Below are 21664 nucleotides of genomic sequence, written 5' to 3'. Positions count from 1 at the left end.
CAACGGTTAACCCTAAAAGTCAACCGAGACGCCCCGGTGGACAACTATGTTAAAACTTTATAATTTCACTAAATGGATGTCAAAAACGAACTCGGGACATCAAAATTAGCTTAGGAGGGTTTCCGAAAAATTTCCGAAAAAGCCAACATAAAGAATATTCCCAATCCAACTCAGAAATGGGTTTGGGCTAGATCTGGCCCACGGATCTGGGCTTGGGTTATGGGCCAACAGCCCAAAGGTTTGGGCCGGGTTTTGGGCTTAAGGCATTTTTTTTTCTTCTCTTCTTTTTTGGCAGGTGCCGAATTCTGAGCAAAAATTCCTGAGCTCCATACGAGCTCAAAACTCAACCATTTTTCACCCTCTTCCTACCAAAATGAAGATAAGCGAGTGTAGTTTAGGATTATACCTTCCCCCCGAGTCACCCGTGGTCGGAGTTGGCCTGAAAAGGTCTGCAACACATGTCATATATCACCGGAAAACTGGGGAAGACTCCCCGAGGTAGCTCTGCATTCAAATGTCACCCAAAATCCTTAAGAGCACTAGAAACGTAAAGTAAAACATGATCCATGAAGATTTGGGTGGTTTTTGGAACTTACCATCATTGGAAGTTAAGATCTCGTCGGAGAAAATATAAACAGTAATGGTGTCACTGTGCAAAGTGAGGAAGAAGGAGAAAGAGGTTTCTGCCGGTAGGAGATCGCGGCTGAGGGAGTCTGGGGGTTGCGGTGCTTGCTGGAGACGACATCAAAATGTGGTGGTCTGGTGTTGGTGTTGTTGTAGAGGTGGAACACGAGACACAAATGAGGGGGAGAGATGTAGGACGAGAGACAGAGAGGGGTGGTCTGGTAAAGAAATGGTGGTTCCATGGCCTAAGGGCTCGCCGAGTTGGGTGTGGTTCTCGACGCAGCTGATGTAGTGGGAGGAGAGAGTTAGAGAGAGACATGGGAGAAGACTGAGAGAAGAGAGAGAGAGAGTCCGAGAGTGTGATGTGAGGGAGAAGAGACATGTGGCGAGAAAAGGGTGGAGAGCTTGTGTGGGTGTGGGCCCCACGAGCTAGAAAAATGATAAAATATTTAAAATATCCACTCAGAAAATATTAAAATAAGAAAATACTCAAAATTCAAATTTCATAACACACCCTTAAGTTTTGTAGTTCTGTAAAATCTTCATTGTAACTCCAAATTCATTTCCGCTTGAGACTACGGGTTCATAGTGACGAGCACTACGAGGATATGCTAAAAGAATGTTTCATACGTCTCCCAATACGCTAGTCAATGAAAGTCAACATTCTTACCTCTAGGGACATTTTCGTTAATCACTCATTAAAATCAATAAAAACGTAAAATTAGGGACGGGTTGTCACATCAGTGATATTACAGCCAATGTTTAAAATTTATTCGATACGGTGGATATTTTCATGGAAATATCCAAAAATTAGAGAAAGATATGGAAATGGGTGGTGAAGTCTAAACTTCACCTCATATCATAGAAACTCTTTTAGGCTAAAAATCGACAAATATCGTCGATATTTCTAACACTACTTTTAAATATCAGAGAAATTCTTATATTTCATCCAAAACAATGTTTGATAATCCCTAAAGTTTCATTTTAAATTTCCATAATTTCCGTTAGAAGCAACCAATATCGATATCGATATTCGATATATCTGTTGATATTTCCACAAATCTGCATATCAACCTTTCTACCGATACCAATATTGTAAACACTGTTTATAACTATATCAGGCACTGGCTAAAAGCAATTAGGGTGCAAAATCTCTATGCTAAATTGCTAATATTCATAGATATTAGATTAATTTTTATAATTATATTGACAACCATCACTAAACTACCCCATAAACATGAACACCACGTCATAATATTGCAGCAGCTCCAGCCTTGGCCTTGTCCCATTGATTCACAAGCTCAGCATATCCCTCAGCCGAAGCGAAAGCAAACTCTGTCAGTGAGCTCATCGTAACTGACATTCCGGCACAAAGTACTCTTATCGCGACCTCAGCCTTTTTGTCTGCAGTCATTACTTGTTCCACTTCGCCAGCTTCCACCATTTCCATACCCCCGCTGAACTCCTCTGCTGATCCACCTCCGAATCTTCTTGAACCTACTCTAACTCGGTGTGAATCCTCTCTAAGCTGTTGTGCGTATAGGGACCCCATACCAGCAGCAAAGAAATCTAGTCCATCCAGCACCGGTGTCTCCTGTACGGAATCCAGAAGTCTTGACCATTGGATGCAAATTCCAAATATTGGAAGAGCCCCACTGGAACGGCGAGGAGAGAATGGGAACTTTGATGTGTCGGGATCAGCCCTCATGCAACGGAGGAGCCAACCTGTTAATGCGTGCACGTAGGATCGTTGAGAAGTGATCCATGACTCGAAATAGGATCTCCAGTTCCTCAGCTCTGTCTCAAGACTGGCTGCTGAACGTGCTAGCTGGTTTGGATCAGCAGCTGAAATGGAAGACTGTCGTTTAGCTTCCAGTTTTGACGGCGTGCCTGCTAGTAAAAGCTTGGCTTCATCTAGGCTTCGTTTCTGCGACTTATGACACTCTGCCATTACTTTCCACATCCTTGCTAACCTGGTTTTGTTAATCAATTGATTAATACAGAAGAATAATTACACGAAGCATGGAGTACATATTTGAGCGAACGATTTATAAAAGCTGCGTGGCATATACCCTTTCACCAATTCTGAGATTTGAGGCTGCAATTCTGCATCCCTTAAGGTTTCAATCCTCTTTGAAATAGCTTCAACTGTGTGTATTGAAACCTTCATCTGAGTATGCAGATCTCTAATTGCTACCCTTGTTTTTTCTACCGCAGAATGGTCATCTCCTTTTACATCTTGGTTCCGTAGTTGCGTCACTTTCTTTTCGTATGCAATCCGAACTTTTTCTCCGGACTGTTTTAAGTAATGATGCACATATTAGTTCTTCATGATTTTCTTTTAATCTCTTTTAAATATTTAAACTATTTGGTAGATCAAGTATTTTGCAACAGAAATTGGTGCCATTTAGAAGTAATACCTTGACTTCCTCGTAGAGTTTCTTCTCCCAAGCATATAATCTGTCTAATGTTGATTGGTGGCTACCCGAAAACATGCAGGTCTCGTCAGAGACATCACTACTGCTTTCATAACTTTCATCTTTAGCGCACGAAGAATTCATTAAAAATCTGGACGATGCTGAGCGAGAAGAAGCTGAACGAAATAATGCTACTGGGTTCAACATTTTCATGGCTGCAACAACAAAGTACTTACTATATAACAGCCTGAAAGTTTAAATAAAATACAAAAACCAAAATGTTTTCTACTGCAGAATAAGCATTCATGAACCAAGTAAGCAAGCAAACCTGAGAGTTCATTGGAAGATGAAGAGTACTGCTCTTTGCTCGCCTCCAACAATGCTGATACCTCATTGGCGGCATTGCAAACAATTTTGAACTGAGTTTCTAAATCCTTGATAACTTCTGCCATACTCGTTGGCCTTCGGTTCACATAAACAGTAAAGCCCGGTTTTTCTTCCTTACCCTCCCGGAGACCAACGGCTCTTTCTTGGCTATTAGTTTTAACTTGTCTAGCAGTCTGAGATCGTGACACCTCCATAGTCACACTATTATGTGATGGCATTTGTACTTCATGCTCAATCTCTATTCCGCCATCCGTTTCCTCATCCTCCTCTTCTTCCTCCTCCTCCTCCTCCTCAACATCTTCAACAATAACTTCTTCTCTATTGCAGTTTAGATCAACTTTATCCCTTTCTTGTGGCACATTTTCCTCATGATCGCATTCCTCCTCCTGTTCGGTTTCAACTTCTTCCAAGTCAGGGATCCCCTCTTCTTCTCTGACCTGCCTTAGTCCTCTAACCTCATCATCCATGACTGTCTGATCAAGACTATTTCGAGTGGGATAACTATAGTAATCTAGTGATGAAAACGGGTTCCAGAAAAAATCCCACTGAGAATTTTGAGGCGAAGGTGGAGGGATGTTTGGCCTATTGTTAGGAGAACAAGAGAACAATGACGAAGAATTCATCGCTGAAGATTGCATTCCAAAAAACCCGTCCATCCCATAATGGTGCATTGGAGAGTAAGCTTCAACTCTGCCTGTTTCGGGGGATTGAGGTCTCTCTTCTACTGAAACTGCTGGATTCCCTCCTGATCTTAGATAACATATTTTCACACATGAACGGGGTTCGGACTGGATTGTTGCAGGGGAGAAGGATTTTGGGGAAATTGAGATAAAACCAGGATTTGCTTTCTTAACAGGTGTGAAAGGTGGGGTTACGAAGGAATCTAATAAGAACTCACGAGGCTCATCGCCTTCGATATAATCACGAAGAGCAGCTGAAACTCTTTTTAAGGACTGAATATACGCCATGTGTCCAGAGGCGAATCGTGTTCTTTGCTCAAGAGCCTGTTTAATAAATCTCTTTCGATCTTTGCAAAGCTGAACTGCTTCTTCATCATCTAGCTTTGATGTAGAACATCCCATCTCTTGCTTCCTTCTTACCTACTTCTTTCACCCTATGAATTTTTCAGGCTAGAATCAAAACCGAAATCACGAGGATAGTCGCCTGTACTTCTGGCCAGATTCATAAGGATATTTACCAACCTGATCAACGAAAGTAGAGTTCGATAACCTCACTCCAACATGAAGAATTATAACATGTAAAAGCGAGAAACGAACGACAACAGGAAAGATTCTGCAGAGAAATCAAATTTTAATTTGTAAATAACTACATTTTCAGATATCTAATTTGCTCTACAGAATAAAAAAATACTTGAAAAAAAGGTCTGAATACTTTTCTTTATATCTACATTTTCAGTCACAAAGAAACCTTCAGCACATCTAAACTGTTCTACCGAGTTTTACCAAGCGTGAAAAATATTATAAGAAAAAGGAGGGAACAAAGCATATAACTTTTGGTCAGGAAACTACTGCCAAATTAAAGAGGAGTGTGATATTTACACATTTATTTTTACTTCTCACACACTTCTTTAATTTTCGACAGTCGGATCGAATGAATTAAAAAAAATTAAAGTATATAAATTAACAAGAGGTGTGTGAGAACGCACACCCTATTAAAGAACCTCCTACCATAACATGAAAAGAAAGATTTATCTTTTATAATTGTTGCATAAAATTAATGGGATAAAAATTTCATATCTTAATTTTTTTTTTTTTTTTTGTTTTGCAAATTTGAAAGAAAAGAATCGAAGGAAGATTTGCAAAAAGCATATTAAACAATGATAGAAAAATAATGGGTTGTCAAATAAGAGACGGGCACCGCAAAAGAAGATAAAGGTCTAAAGTCGACTAATAAAAGCGATATAATATTCGTACACTAACTCTAGTAATTTCTGAGTTTTAGATTCGAGTAAATCAAACGAGAATAAAGTGATAAAAATAATATATAAGGTGTGAAAAAAAAAATACTGCGCTAAAATCATTTTACTATTGAAATTTGCAATAGAACATATTCTAAAAAGGAGAGATTACAATAGGAAAAACCATCCTCTCTTTTTTTTCTTTTTTTTTTCTTCTCATTTTCCTTTTATTTTCTTCTAAAGAAAAATTGCAATTATTCAGATATAATAAACAGAGATCTAATTGGGTAAAAAAAAAGGATAAACAGAAATTTCGAAATTTGAAAACAAAATTAAATAGCTAATATTCATGAACAAAGAAGACGAGCTATAATCATTTTTTGGAAAATAATAAAGCAGTTTAAAACATTTATGATTTATGAAGAGATCAAAAGTAATACTGACATAAACACGAGAAACCAATTACAGTATTTCTTTCCTGCTTCAAGTAATGTGTATAACTTAAGTGCTCACCAAAATCTCGTATGAACCAGAAAACCAGATCACCCATTTAAAAAACTGGAAAACTGAAAATTTCACAGGTTTTTATTTGTAATATGGTGAAGATTCAAGCCTAACTCAACACACAGATGCAAAAAGAAAAACCCATTTCATATATTGATTTATTTATTTTTTTAAAAACTAGAGCTGAAAATTACTGATAAAACAAAAAGAGCTTCCAATAGCAAAGAAGAAATAAAACTCAGGAAAAAAAAGGAGCTTAATTGGCTGTTTTTTTTTAACAAATAATTACAACAAACAGAAAGAAAATAATACAAATTAATTGGTGGAATGGATTGCAGTTGAGAAGCATTACCTGGGATTGCGGGCTGGAATAAGAACAGGAGCTGTGATCACTGATGAATGTGAGAGAGAGAGAGAGAGAGAGAGAAAGAGAGAGAGAGGGAGGGAGATAGGGAGAGAGAGAAGCAGAGAGAGACGTTGGGCAAAAGTAACGGTCAAAAACCAAGTGAGAAGAAAAAGAAAAAACATAAAAAAACAAAACTTAAAGTTCGAGGTTGGGAGGACTCGAAAAAGAAAAAGAAAAAGGGGGGAACAAGCCAATGGGCATAGAATATGACAGCACTAGAACTTTGCCCTCCATGCTTGCTTAAATTCCGGATATGCCATTTTCGATTTTTGTTGTATTTCTGAGCGATGACAGGTCACCAGATCAAGTTGTTGTATTTTGAAATTATTGTTTTGGGTTCCCATTTGATCCAGTTAAAACTTTCTGGATATTTGAAATCAAATTGTTGTACCAAGTTGTTGCACAACATCCTTAAGATAAAACAAAAATGCCAAACTGAACATGAAATTACAAAAATGAAGTCGCCGGTTAATCTCATTTTATAAAAAAATAAAAAAAGATAAAATTACAGAAAACTAAAATTTTATGAAACTAGATTAATATTCACATTATTAGATAGGAAGATGGTTATTGGCTTTCTTTTTTGGTTCAAATATGTTATTTGACACTTTAGATAATACAATTGGTTGGTGCCTGCATTTTTTAAATTTTCAATCAATTATATTAATATTAGAGAAAATTTGATATGAGTTCAATTTTGTGAGCCTTTATGAGGTATAGTCCAATTTTGTTTGATTATTGACTTAGGTCCAATGGCTCATTGTACACATCCGCTTATTTTTATTCTCCTGCCAAATTTATCCCTAAATTGACTAATTAAGTAATTAATATATTATTAATTTTTTTTTCTATTCTAAAACTCTTTCTTTCCTCTTCGTGTTTTACTCCCTCAGCATCATCTTTTTATTCATCATTTTCTATGGATCTTATTGGAATATATATCACATTATTTTTCTAGTCTACCTCTGTGTGTTTTATACTACTTGTGTCATGGATAAATTGTATTATCTACCTATCACACATTATTGATAATCTATCTCAAGTTAATTGTGTTTATCTACATGTATCATAGGTTATTTTGTTCTATCTACCTTATACCACGGATTAATAGTGCACACACACATTAGTTCTTGATATTCTAATTCAAATTAAAAGTATTTATCTACCTATACCATAGGTTTTCGTTCATTGCTTATATTACAGGTTTTTATTCATAGTCTACGTATATCATAGGTTTTTGTTCATAGGTTTTTTATATATCATTCATTTCAACTTAAGTCGTGGGTTTATAGTCATACACATGAACTTACTTTTAAATTTTTCCTTAAATTGTGGCTAGACTAAGGAATTTGAAGATTCAAATTTGAGTAAATAATGCATAAATTAGGAAATTTAAATATATATTTATTTTTACTATAAAGGGAAAAATGGGAATAAGATGAGATCAATTAGACCTAAACTGGTAAGAACATCTAACTGGACTCAATGCAAAAGTAGCTGATTTTTTGGACCTAAATATAAATGCCCCATTATATTATTACATTTGGTATATCAGACAGTGTTTCCGATATATTGAAAAATGACTCTTGCAATTGATGCATATTTATGAACTATTATATCATATGATTAGTTAGTGACAGAGTGTGATTATTAAAGAAACTCCTAACCTCACAACATTAGTCTTCTCATTTTACTTTTGAGGAATTTCAACACACATTTTATAGTCGTAATTGAACATGTACATGAAGATATTTGAAAGAAAACAACATTGTTATTGGTTGTGGAAAGAAAATTTAAACTAAGTTTTGCTATTGGTTTACAAATTAAACGCTCTAATCTCTTAAGGTATTTTCTTCTTGTAAATATTTATTAAAAATAAATTTTAGTTATAATAATTTGAAGAAAAAAACAGAACCCTACCCAAAAACATGGGATCCTCGTTCTCACTATCACACGTGCACAGTGTTCTATGTACACGTGGCAGATTGTATTCTCACACCTCACAAATGACAATTTTTTATGTGACTAAAACATGAGATTGTGTCAAATGTAATTACATAATTAAAAAAAAGTATTTTTTTAAAATATTTTTTTAATTATATAATGACGTATGTGTAATCAATGTGTTTCTGATCATATCGAAAAATCTCTTCCTCACAAACCGTGTTTACTTTGCATTCATAAGGCAAAAGAATATTTTGGTAATTTTAGCCAACATACCATACATTGGTAAATTTAGAGAACAAAATTGAGATAAAAGAACTTTGAAAAGCAAAAGAGAGTCGGCTTAAAGAAAAAGGAACGGAGCTGGTCCCACTAAAGCCTTGGGATGCCGCTAGTGGGCCCTTTGTACCGAAATACCCTTCAATTCGGCTGAAATATCAGAAATGCAATTGTGTGCTGTGTAATGTAAAATATAAATAAAGAGTGAATTACATTTTCATACCTCAGGTTTGGCGCCTATTTAAATTCCTTACAACATCTTCAAAACATTCCACTTTCATACCTTAAGTACTATTTTATTTCAAAATAATACATTCGTTACATTTTCCAACCATTGATCTGTTAAATGCTGATGTAGCTGCCACATATATGCCACGTGGCTGCCAAATGTCTGCCACGTGGCAAATAAAATAATTTTTTAAAACATGAATTTTCTCAAAAAGAAAATAAAATTGAAACCCACTATCCACCCCTCCCCCCCTGCGCGCGCGCGAGACCCACATCCCTATCCCTAACCCAAAACCCAACAAGAAGAAGAAGAAGAGGGAGGAAGAAGGAAAAAAAAAACCTGCAGTAGCAGGAAAAAGAAGAAGAAGAGGGAGGAAGAAGAAGAAGGGAAAAAAAAAAACCCCAAACCCAGTTCATCCCCCTCGGGACCCACCTCTCTCCCCCCTCCCCCCCCCCGCGGGGGCACCGCGCGACCTTCCCCCCTTCCTCGCCTCTCTTGGGTCAAGATCTCGTGATTTTCAGTATGGGTGGGTTTTGAAAATACTTTGAGTTTGAGATGATTTTTGGACTGGTTTTGTGGTAGATCCACCTAATCTCGGGTGGAATTTTTGTGGGAGATGGGGGATTTTTGGGAGGGGTGATAGAGGATGGGAGAAGGGGGTGGCTCGAGTGGGACGAATTGGGGGCTTTTTTTTTTTATTTTTTTTTTATTTTATATATATATATATATATATATGTTTTATATTTTGTCTCCCTCTTCTTCTTCTTCTTCTTGTTGTTGTTGCAGGTTTTTGGGTTCTGGGTTAGGGTCGCTCGGCGGGGGAAGGCACTGGTTTCAAATTTTTTTTTTTTTTTTTTTGAGAAAATTCAGGTTTTTTTTTTAAAAAATTAAAAAATTATTTTATTTGCCACGTGGTAGACATTTGGCAGCCACGTGGCATATATGTGCTAGCCATGTCAGCATTTAACAGATCAATGGATAAAAAATGTAACGGAGGTATTATTTTAAAATAAAATAGTACTTAAGGTATGAAAGTGAAATGTTTTGAAGATGTTGTAAGGAATTGAAATAGACCCCAAATCTAAGGTATGAAAGTGTAATTTACCTTTTTTTTTTTTTTTTTTTGAGAAAATCCAGGTTTTTTGCCATGTGGCACACATTTGGCAACCACGTGGCATATATGTGGCAGCTACGTAAGCACTTAATGGATCCATAGATGGAAAATGTAACAGATTTATTATTTTGAAATAAAATAGTACTTAAGGTATGAAAGTGAAATGTTTTGAAGATGTTGTAAGGAATTGAAATAGACCCCAAACCTGAGGTATGAAAATGTAATTTACCCATAAATAAAATGTGAAATTTACATTTTTAGGCATTTCTTAGTGGTTTACATCACGGTAATACCTATATGGAAGAATCGGACACTGTGAACTTAATTCTTATTGGCCTCCATATGTGCGTGTGATTTTTTAAATCACAGCGTGTTACGAGTGACTTTCATGTTTTAAATGTATTTATATGCTTAAATTGACAAAGGGAAAGTCAAATATTTGAATAAATGAATAATATTAGATTATGCTAGAAAAAAATCTCTTATAAACCAATCAAAACAGCTAAATTCACATAATAAAATCGGTCTCTATTGAATTTACATTAAGAATATAGAAAATAATATAATAAACAACTAATTGAATTACATTATTACTAGCTCATTGTGAGGTTAAGCCCACCTCCTCCCCTTTAGTGTAAATAATATCATTTGTTTAAAAAAAAAAAATCAATCATTTGACAATTAATTTAATCACATTATTATGCGCGTGCAAAATATATTTTTTTATAATCGGCATTATACGCCTCTTAAGATGTTTTGAACTTGTTTAAAAATAGAGAAAATAATATTTAATGAACAACTAATTGAATCGCATTATTATTAACCTATTGTTAGGTACTAATTATAATAAAAAAATTGTACCAAAAAAGAAAAAACTATTAAAAAAACACTGTTGAAAATGACGAAAATACACCTGCCACATTTGATGCATTATTTTGGGCTACTTTTTAAGTTTTTTGTTTGATGGGCATTTTTGTCTAAAAAACACTGGTGAAGCTTGTGACCCTAAAAAGGATTGTTGGCTTTATATATAAAGAAGATTACACTATTGTCCTAGTTGTTTAAGTTTGATACAACTGACATTGAAACCAAATTGTAAGTTTCACATAACTATTAATAGATGTATGACAATGAAATTAAATCATGAGTTTGTGTATGACATTGCAAAGTTTTAAAGATGATGTATGAAGTTGCAATTGGATCCAAATTTAGGAGTGTGTGATATAATTTATCCTTTTATTTATAGGAAAACTAATGAAAATGACTTGAAAACTTTGAGTTTTAACGACAATGACAAAATAAAGGGTAAAGTAAATAGTATCAAGATTGACTTTTTAGTGTAAAAATATGATTTTTTGTTAAAGTGAACAGTACCGAAAGTTTTTCATTAAAGTTCCCTTTATTTATTAATCAATAACATTATCCAGAAACTAAAACAAATACCAAACTTGAATCCAAGAACATAGAAAATATGTTCGCAAAGTAAACCAAAGTTACTAATAGGATTTGACCAACAAACGCCATTTATGTCAAAATTCTGCTATTCTAACGGTGTTCAGTAGAGCAAAATTAGTCTCAAATATTGACAACGAGAATGGTACTCCTCAACGAGATTGGTAAGGGCACGAATTCATGCATAACCAATGATTTCTTCCATCAAAACGGAAGTAGATTGTGCTGGGTTGAGGTTCGGAAATACTATCCCTTATTCTTCAGTTTTAGGTCTTAAGTGCCAAGGATCACATTTTGGGCATGATGCCACACATTGGCAGACACTGATTCTACCATATATTGTAAAAACAAACCTTAAAGTGAGTGAAAGAGACAAACATGTTTGAAAGGTTCCAGCCAAAGCTGGAGAGGTCTGTTCAGTACACCTTTGCCAAAGTAGAGTGATATATTTTGGGGTCCTTGACCGAAATTGGGATAGGCTATTTGGTAGACTCTAGCCAAACTGGGTCTACACCATTCGTTAGGCTCCACCTGAAGCTGGGTCTATACATTTCTCTCACATTTGTGGTAGTAATTAGATTCGAGAATTTGGTAACTTCAGCTTTCTATACTGCTGCTTCAAGAGCGAGTTTGAAACGTGGAAAGATGAGAAAAGTGTTCTCCAGTAAAAAATTCAATCGGAGTTATAAACTTCATAATCGTACTCATTCATGGACGTAATCATGGTGTGCCTTAGACAACATCTTTCATGATTAAATGGTCCGTAGGAGCGAGCTTAAAGAGCCATGAAATCATCATCCGAGAGGTATTTTCATTTGTAATGCTTTGGGCATAAGTCTTCGAATGAAAATCATGGCAAAGGCTTATTCAGCTCTTCCATGCCATTGTCAACTTCAATAGTTTCTCAGCTTCTTGATAGTCAAGTGGAGACTCAAGTCTTATACCCACATAAAGTGGTTTAGGTTAGAAACGTCCAAATCAGGAAAAAGGAACTTATGATGGTTTGAAAATCCACTGAATGAAGGGAACAAAATTATGGTTGGTGTTATGGGAAATAAAATATGCATAAGCATCAAAGTTAGAATATTTAGGTTCTAAGACATGGTTTTCATGAAAAACTTCGAGTTTTCATGAAAAACTTCGAGTTTTCATGGGTGTATTGTTTTACTAAAACTTCGAGTTTCAAAGGCACTAATTTCGAAACTAGAGGTTCAATTGAGTTGTGAACATTTAGTTCATAAAAAGGAGGTTCCTACAAGAACACAGAATACAACGTACTAATTTAAGTGTAGTGGATTTGTGTTGCTTTAGGAACTCAAGTGTGAGTGCTTTGCGAATACTAAAGGATGTCAACGGTTCAAAGAAAAAAATAAATTATTGAATCGTTAATGGCAAGAAGTAATATTCAAGCCGATAATTTTAGATTTCTTGTCAGATTAATGAACTGTTGATTACTTTTAATTAATTCAATAGATGAGGATCATACGGAGTCGATCATGGACGAAAAATAATAAACATGCGGGGTCATATTAGCTTCAATTGACGACGGGCCAAATGACAAGTGAATTAGCTTAATTAGCTTTAGCCAAAAACGTCCCAAAAATTATATTTTTTGGTATGGTTGAGAAGAGGGGGATGCCGACATATAGCATCGGGTCGTAAAAAATTACACAGCCCAAAATGTGATTGCTGGCTGCATTGGATCACAGCCCTGCGGCAAGCTGCAGGCCATCAGCCATTAAGTCGCAAAGCAGCGGGCAGAGTTGGGAGCAAAGCCCAGCAGCGCAGGGGCTGCTGGTTGGTGGGTCGAGGAGCGTGGGAAGCCCAGCGAATTGCAAGCTTTGGGCAGATGTGCGAAGGAAGCCCATTGGCTGTTGGCTTCAATTTTTGGGCTAAAACACAGAAGCCTAGCGAAGCTGGCTTCTGAGGCAGGCCAAGTCCCGAGAAGCCCATTAAAGGCTGCTGGCTTCTGAAATTGACCGAGGGCGTGAAACCCATGTAGCACACCTAGTCCAATTTAGGTAGTAAGTCCAGAGGGCTGCCCTGTCGTTGACCCAAGCTTCAGGTTTCGCTAGGCTTCTGAGGCAGGCCAAGTCCCGAGAAGCCCATTAAAGGCTGCTGGCTTCTGAAATTGACCGAGGGCGTGAAACCCATGTAGCACACCTAGTCCAATTTAGGTAGTAAGTCCAGAGGGCTGCCCTGTCGTTGACCCAAGCTTCAGGCTTGGCGAAGTTCGCACGGCGTCAGCTTGGCACGGCTGGAGGTCGTAGCTTAGTCGCAAAAAACACTAAGAGCCTGTTTGGTATCCTATTTGAAAATTTTTATCATTTCTCAAAACATTTCTTAAAAATGTCTCTTGAAAACAATTTTCTTTAAGACTCAAAAACTTGATTAGTTTGCGATTTAAAATTTTTAGATCTTATGACTTAAACTAGACAAATAGATCTAAAAAGAGGAGGTCGTAGGAGAGGGAGACAGATGAGAGAGGAGGAAAGAAAGTAAGAGATGATTGAAGGAAAGAGAAAGAAGAGAGAGGATTAGACGAGATAGAGAGGAAGATGAGTGAGAGAAAGAACCAAGAGAATGAAGAGAGCGGATTGGAGGAGAGACGAAAAAGGTAAAAGAAAAAAAAAAGGAGAGAGAAAGAAGAAGAGAGAAAGAGGGAGGAAAAAGAAATGAGTGAGTTTAAATTTAAAAACTCTAAAAACTTACTTTTTATGTTTTTAGATAATAGAGTATATTTTTGAGTTAGTCTTGAGTTCAGTTTTTGAAAATAATCCTACCAAACAAGTTTTTTAGGCGTAAAACCTGAAAATTGTTTTTGAGTTTAAAAAGTTAGATTCAAGTAGAGTACCAAACATGCCCTAATATTTTTTAATTTTTTTCGACTCTAGGATTTTAATATATTTTTTTTTGACTCTAGGGTTTGAAAAACCCTAATTGCCTCTAATTTCTTTCAATTCTTTGACTCACAAATTTCACATAGCAAAAATTGCGTAATGCATGAAACGTGTGTGTGTATAAATATTGATAAATATATGAAACATATACAATATATATCGGAAGGTAAATGTAAATGTAGGGGGTTCATGCATCATGGGGAATGTTTTCATGCTTCACGGTCATTTCAAATATCTTCCTTTATTTTAAGCGTACCTAATTGGCAGAAAACAACAAAAGCCTTTGAATTTGTAGAAGATCCTTCTCGGAAAGCCGGAATTGAATCTCTAATGTGTTGTATCACATTCAACAAAGAAAAATTAAATTGAATAAATAGCAGGTAGATCAATTCAATAAAATAATAAGTTAATCATAAAAAGGAATGATTAAAACGTAATACTCCCCTGATTGAAGATCAAACTCTCTTTAGCACAGCGTCAAGAGCATGTTGATAATGTGTTGTAAGCCTAATTTACTGAATCATTATAAAGGACAGAGAGAAGGGGTGCGGCAGCAGTAGAGAGAAAACGAGATGTGTAATTGTGAGGAGTGTGTTATCTCACCTCATTGTGCTTTTATTTATAGTAGTTTTGAAGGTAAATTCCTTATCCTAATAGGATTACAACTCTAAAAGGATAATATCTAGTCTAATAAATATGGTAGAATCCCATAAGGATATACCAGATATGATAGGATTACACGATCAGATTCCTAAATAAATAGTACTGCAACACAAATTTTAATTTAAAATTATAATAACCTACGTAGAAATGCATTATTGCTAATTTCAGGGACTTTTGGTCAAAAACTAAAAACCAACAAGGTTTCAGTCAAAGAACGTTGATAAATAAGGATCGCATTCAAAGTCACCCATTATATAAACTTATGACTGCCTCAACTCTTTATAGTTGCCCATCTTGTTAGTTATAACTAATGAGATTCCAACAAATTAAATTATGTTGTAGGCTTATTTAACTGAAGAATTATAGAGAGGAGAAAGAGGGTGTGGCGGAAAGAGAGAGAAGAGAGAATTAGTGAATTCTAAGTTGTGTGTTGTCTCACTCCATCATGCATTTATTTATAGTAGTAAGGGAGAATCTTTGTTTTTCAAGTAATGCATCTTAAGTAGGACACTATCTAAAAGATACTATAGAATCCTAAAAGAATTTGCACAATCACATTCCTAACCAAATTAGGACTGCAACACTCCCCCTTTAGTGTGTAAATACTTAAACAAAATGTTGCACCAGGTTTTCAGCGATGAAGCAAAAGTAGTTGATGAAGTCGTCGACACAATGAGCACATGCGAGTTTCAAAACAAACAGAAAAATGCATAAGTAGTAGAACTCATAAAACCTCGCTATAGGAAAATCCAAAGTAGGATAAAAACCCATAGTCTAAGGAGAAAAATGAGAACTTGCACTGAGCCAAAATTAAACGCCTATAGGACGTAAGTAAAATGCATACAAGGATACGATCAGCCTAGGATGGGTGTCTTGCTCAAACCTAGTTAGGTAGCAAAAACACAGTAGAAAAAAAATACCTATAATTGTATGAAAACGAGTACATTAATATCAAGTGAGTATACTTTTGGATACTTCCCCTAATTTGACAAAACTTCCAAATGAGAAGTACAAGCAATTCAAATCAGACAATTTACACATACAAATTTCATGAACAAGCTTTTGAAAAGTAGACTTCGATAGTGGCTTTGTAAAGAGATTGGCTAGGTTGTTTTGGAAACAAATTTGCTTGACTTCAATCTTTTGACGACTCTTATTGTTGGTGTGAAAAGAAGAATTTCGGTGTAATATGCTTGGTGTTGTCTCTTTTGATGTATCCCTTCTTAATCTAGTTGATACATGATGCGTTATATTCTTAAATCGGTATAGGGACATCAAAGATGGAGGAGAGTTCGAAAATGCTTCGTATATGCTCCACAACTGCTTTCAGCCAGAAACATTTAGTGTACCTTCATGTAAGGCGAGAATTTCAACATGGTTCGAGGAAGTTGAAATAAAGGTTTGCTTGGTTGACGTCCAAGATATTGTAGTGTCTGTAACCGTAAATACATAATCTGTTTGAGGACGTGCCTTGTGCAGATTAGATAAGTAACCTGCTTTAGCATAACCAAAAAGGGAGAATTAACTTGAGGATCGAGGGGTAACCACACTTGAGGACCAAGGGGGCAGTGACACTTAAGGACACATAGGGGTAAAACAAGCCCAAATCCATAGTACCTTTGAGGTAATGGAAGATGTCTTTAATACCAATTAAGTGCTTGTGTGTACGTGCACTGCTATATCTTGCCAAAAGATTAATATTGAAGGAGTTGTCCTGTCAATTGCACTGAGCTAAGTACAATAAAACGTCAATTGCACTAATGTATGGAACTTCAAGCTCCAAAACCTCTGGAAATGATTTCATTTTGCATCTATCATCCAAACAACCATAGGAGTGCTCGAAGTCTTTGCTTTATCCTTATTAAAATAATGCAACACCTTATGAGTGTATGTCGATTTATGAACTAGAATACCATCTGAATAATGCTTAATCTCCAGGCCAAGATAGTATCGATTATTCCTAAGATCTTTCATCTCAAATTCTGACTTCAATTGCGCAAGATTTTTCTCAAGATTTTTAAGAGTTCCCATGAGATTCATGTCATCAACATAAACTATAACGATCGCAAATTTGGAATGTAACTTCTTAATAGAAACGCATTTACGTAGTTCATTGTTCACATAACCCTAACTAATCAAAGGCTAACTCAGATGGTTATACCACATCTGCCTCGATTGTTTCAATCCGTAGAGTGCACCCCTCAACCTAATTAAGAGGTTTTTAGTGGCCTATAACCATTTGATCCAGTCAATGCAAGTCCTTCCGGTTACCACATCCATAAACTAAATAATTAGTTCTTCTTTTATTTTTTTATTTTTTTTATTTTTTTTTTGGGGAAATTGCCAAACTAATAAGGTAGTAGAATGTTATAAAATCCATTATGAGGGAATATGTCTCTTCGTAAGCAATCTGAGGGCGTTAAGAGAAGCCTCGCTCTATGAGGTGTGCCTTATATCACACAATTTCATTCTAATCATTACACTTCCTTATGAAAACTCGCTTAGCCAACAAGCTTCACATGTGGAGGTGTAGGAACTATAGGCCCAAACACTTTGCATGTTGCAGGTGATTTGAGTTTGACATGGATTGCTTGTTTCTAGCTGGACCAATTTGTTCTACGTCAATATTGATCAATAGAATGTGGTACAATTTCATTACTTAGCATGATATTAGTAGTTACTGTGTATGCAAATGCATCGTCGACTACCATCTCATTTCGATTCCAAACTCATCCAAGCTGGCATAATGGACCAAAATCTCACGATTCTCGGAAGTGGATGCATCTCTTCAACGATGTTTACGTAATCTAGAATAACTTCATGCTTTGCAACATTTGAGTAGGCGATGGTCGAATTCACACTTGTTTCACTAAGCCTTGGTTTTCTTGTTCTGGGGTTTTGAATCCTTTGAATTGACAAGTCTACCATGCTTAAGAGCAAATGATTGGCTAGTTGCTAATGTACCAAGTCGTACATTATGTGCAGATAATTGTCCTTCAAGGGAAGTTTGTCCTTTAGGGTCGATATTTCGACATAGGTGAGGTACATCTTTCCTTGTAGGTGCGTTTGCAACGGGTATATGTGGTCTCCTCACCTTCATTAGATCGATAAAACCTTCGTGGAGTTCTTCAAGAACATTAACATTCTTACCTCTCTTTTCAATGGCGACGTTGTTGGCACATAGACTACGCACCTAATCATGCGTAAATGCGAGACATCATGCTTGTACCTAGTAGCCAACTGTAACAGTGAACATGATTAGGTAGTGGTGGGTTTGAGATGGACCAACACAGTTGCGTGCAAAATTGCATAGCCCCAGGCCAAGATTGATAGCTTGGTGCGCATGATTAAGGTCTAAGCGATCACTTGAAGACGCTTAATGAACGCTTTTGCAAGCCGTTTTGGTTGTGAACATGGGTACTAGATTTCATCCATTGTTTTACATATTGGAAAACCCTTATTAGCGTTTTAATGTGATTCCATCTTGCCATGTAGTCCAAAGATCTGATACTTTACCCTTTAGATTCCATTCAAACACCAGCAAAGGAAAACTGGTGTCTTAAGAATCTGACAAGCAACAACGAGTACAAGTGATAAGTCCTTTAATCATGGTGGGTGAGTTTTATATCGACATGTTATTTTGATTTCTATAACATTAAGTGTGAGTTTGATAAACATGAGTTCTATCTATTAATTAGTTATTCTCATTTTTTTTTCAAATGGTTAGCCATTTCAAACTCGTGAGTTTAGATTGAACTCAAAAATCAGAATCATTCTCACAGAACTCAATTTTCTAATCCATTATGGAATCGAATAAAGAAGTGAATTGGTTGATGATTTGGTGTTGCAATGTAAAACATTAGGGTTAACATGCATAATATTAGAAATAGGGTTAGCATGAAATAATACAGTATAAAATCATGATGCTTATTCAATCATTAGCTTTGGTTTGTGCAGTGTTGATTAAGACCTATACCTGATGAAGACATTCTGTTGATCGATAAAGCTTTTCCCTCGATTAATCTTCTACTCAATGGAAACCTTAGTTTCACTCTAGTAATGGATCTAGAAAATTCTTAGATGGAACGTGTACTTTAAATGAGCAGGAACCGATACATTTACACGATATCAAACTGCCTCCCACCCATTATGGACAGCAGTTGACAACTGCAAGCAGTTTTCTTGCTCTAAACGTGGGTTCTTCCACTACTCTAACATGTATTCCTTAAGGTACCGTTTGGTACGTAGATGGGATGGAACAGGACAGAACTGGATGGAATGGAACAGAACGGGACAGAATGAAGGTTCTGTGCTATGTTTGGTACGCACAGCACGGAATATGACAGTTGTTCTATTCCTCATTTGGTATGTGCATGGAGAAATGGAACAAAGGATTAAATGACAAATGTACCCATAGTTCTCCGTCAACTTCATCAACTCAACCCCATAGATTTTCTATAGAAATTGGATGTTTTGTAGCCATCATGGCTGTGGGAAGGAAGGTTAGGCAACGTGCGAGACTATCATCAGGACCATCATGTAGGATCATCGTCGCTGGAGCTCTATACCTCATCACCTAGTGTGCCACCGGACCTTCCCCAAGACCTTTGACACCACCCCAAATAACGACGAAAGGGTATAAGAGAGAGAGGTTACGAGAGAAAGAGAGAGGGTAGAAGCTCTAATCTTGTGACGACGCCAGAGAAGCAGCGGGGCATTGTCGAGCAACGGCATCTGCCATATCCGGTGGCCTTGATGTTGGCACGACGAAGGGCGATGGTGTCATCGTCGGACCAGTAGGGAGGAGAGAGGTAGCGGAAGGAAGGTGACATTGGGTTCGGGTGGGTTTGTTGGGATTGGGTTAGCGTTGGGGCCAATTGGAGAAGGAGGATGAAGTCGTTCTACGGGGAAGATGGTGGAGAGGCCATGGTTGGGTTGCTGGATTTGTGGTCGAGGAGGAGGATAAGAGAGGGAGGCTACGGGAGAGAGAGAGAGGGTAGATAGTGGAATCAATGAAAAAGATAAGGGGTATTGTTGTTGATAGGAGCATATTTATGCGACTTAAATGGCTTGTTCTCGTACATTTACGTTATGTTTCTTTAGTTATTTTAGTTCTTTATGCTTCTTTTGTGTGTTTTCAGGTTCTAAGGGCAAAGTATGCAAAAGGATGCATTTTGGAGCCTTTTGGAGCAAATTAGAGATTGGAATGGATATCATATGCTTGGAGCCAAAAGGATGGACGAAATTGAAGACTTGAAGTAGGAAAGTTAAATCCTAAAAAGACCTCATGTTTGAGCATCATTGAAAACTCCTACGCATTTTAGAACACAAAAACAACATTCCTAGCAACCTTAGGACATTGTCGTGTGTTTCCTTGTGTCTCCCTTCCTTGCCATGCAAGGAAGGGCTTTGTTCCCTATTTTAAATACTTAAACACTACCACTTATCATTCACCACATATCATTCATCACTTATCATAATCATTCACTTATCACTTAACATATCATACACTTATCACTTATCACTCATAATCATCTACACATTTCAACCATTTAAACATCCACCTACTTCACCTACAACATCCACCTACTTCACCTACAACATCCACCTACAACATCCACCTACTTCACCTACAAATGACATAGCCATATGTTCCCTCCACTACTCCTATAAATACCCTTGCATTCATTCATTCATGGACATCTCATTTCATACACAACACACCACAAACACTACCAATCCTCTTCCAATAACACCATTTTGCCATTTCCCTATTAATCCAAACACCACTCCCCAAACCATTCACACCATCAAACTATCCTTAGACCTTGTGCTACAACAACGAGGAAGAGAAGAGTGCCTAAACGTTCATACAATTCAAGTTTGAGTTGTTGGAATGTTTAGGTGTTTCTTTGATTTTAATGTTTAAATTCAATTCTCTTTGTTTGTACGTATGAGGAATGGAAGAGAAGAGTGCCTAAACGTTCATACAATTCAAGTTTGAGTTGTTGGAATGTTTAGGTATTTCTTTGATTTCAAAGTTATAATAAACTAAACCCCTTTTAGCTAGGGGTGATTCGAAATATATGTTTATGCTTGCATTTTGATTTGATTAATTCTAATTGCGTTTCATAAGTTGTGGTTCAATTTGTTTAACCGTTTGATTGATAACTTATTTATGAATGTTTATTAAGAATGCGTGCTTAATTTTCATGCATCAATATGACGCTAGAATATAAGTGAGTTTCACCTAATAGTTACGAACTTATATTCACAAGTAGTGGAGGTTGCTTATAAACAATCGCGTTAAATAAATTCTTGGCATAAGTTTCATGCGTAGTCCATAGTAACGAATGCCTCGTCAACACTTAAAGTTTTCATGATGCTTAATGATCTTTGATTGTATCTTATTTGTGCTTTTCACGTAAAGGACTTTTGGAGAATGTTGTGAATTGCGTTGCGCTAACCCATCCAATTCATTAACTTAAGGAAAACTTGACGGTTAATTTAAGCGGACCTAATTGACCCGGGGCGTTGAGAATTAATGATTTGTTGAAATGCAATTGGAAATCGTTTTATTATGCAAGTATAACATATGTGGAGATGAACCCCGTAGCTAACTTTCCATCCATTTGTTCTTTCTTTTCTTGTTTCTGTTTTCATGTTTAATTTAACTTGTTATTCAATTATGTTAAACATGTGAAACTAATTTCTTTTTAGTTAGAGGCGAATTTGAAGCCATGGACATATGTTGGTTATGATTTGATTTACTCCAGTTATGAATTCATGAACTTTAGATGTGGGTTACTTTTCTGTTTTGATTAAGA

The 21664-nt window shown here is 36.4% G+C and overlaps 1 protein-coding gene across 4 annotated transcripts; it reads right to left on the bottom strand.

Moving 5' to 3' along the window:
• Positions 1–1584: 1584 nt before the first annotated feature.
• Positions 1585–6416, bottom strand: LOC137731915 (nitrate regulatory gene2 protein). Of its 4 annotated transcripts, XM_068471177.2 has the most exons (6): positions 6203–6334; positions 4631–4721; positions 3370–4542; positions 3045–3256; positions 2697–2920; positions 1585–2597 (listed from the first exon to the last, which is right to left on the bottom strand). In XM_068471177.2, exons 3-6 carry the CDS (start codon positions 4508–4510, stop codon positions 1874–1876), a joined length of 2301 nt encoding a protein of 766 aa, XP_068327278.1. In that variant the 5' UTR covers positions 4511–4542; positions 4631–4721; positions 6203–6334; the 3' UTR covers positions 1585–1873. The 4 variants fall into 4 exon arrangements, with proteins under 4 accessions (XP_068327278.1, XP_068327276.1, XP_068327277.1 ...); XM_068471175.2 differs by having other exon boundaries at positions 3370–4721; positions 6203–6416; XM_068471176.2 differs by lacking the exon at positions 4631–4721 and having other exon boundaries at positions 3370–4630; positions 6203–6352.
• Between the last annotated feature and the right edge of the window lie 15248 nt (positions 6417–21664).

The sequence above is a fragment of the Pyrus communis genome, chromosome 16, assembly GCF_041283825.1.
Source record: "Pyrus communis isolate YQ-2024b chromosome 16, ASM4128382v1, whole genome shotgun sequence".
Classification (NCBI taxonomy): domain Eukaryota; kingdom Viridiplantae; phylum Streptophyta; class Magnoliopsida; order Rosales; family Rosaceae; genus Pyrus; species Pyrus communis.
The sequence above is the reverse complement of the archived record's forward strand: the minus strand, read 5'-3'. Positions and strand labels throughout refer to the sequence as shown.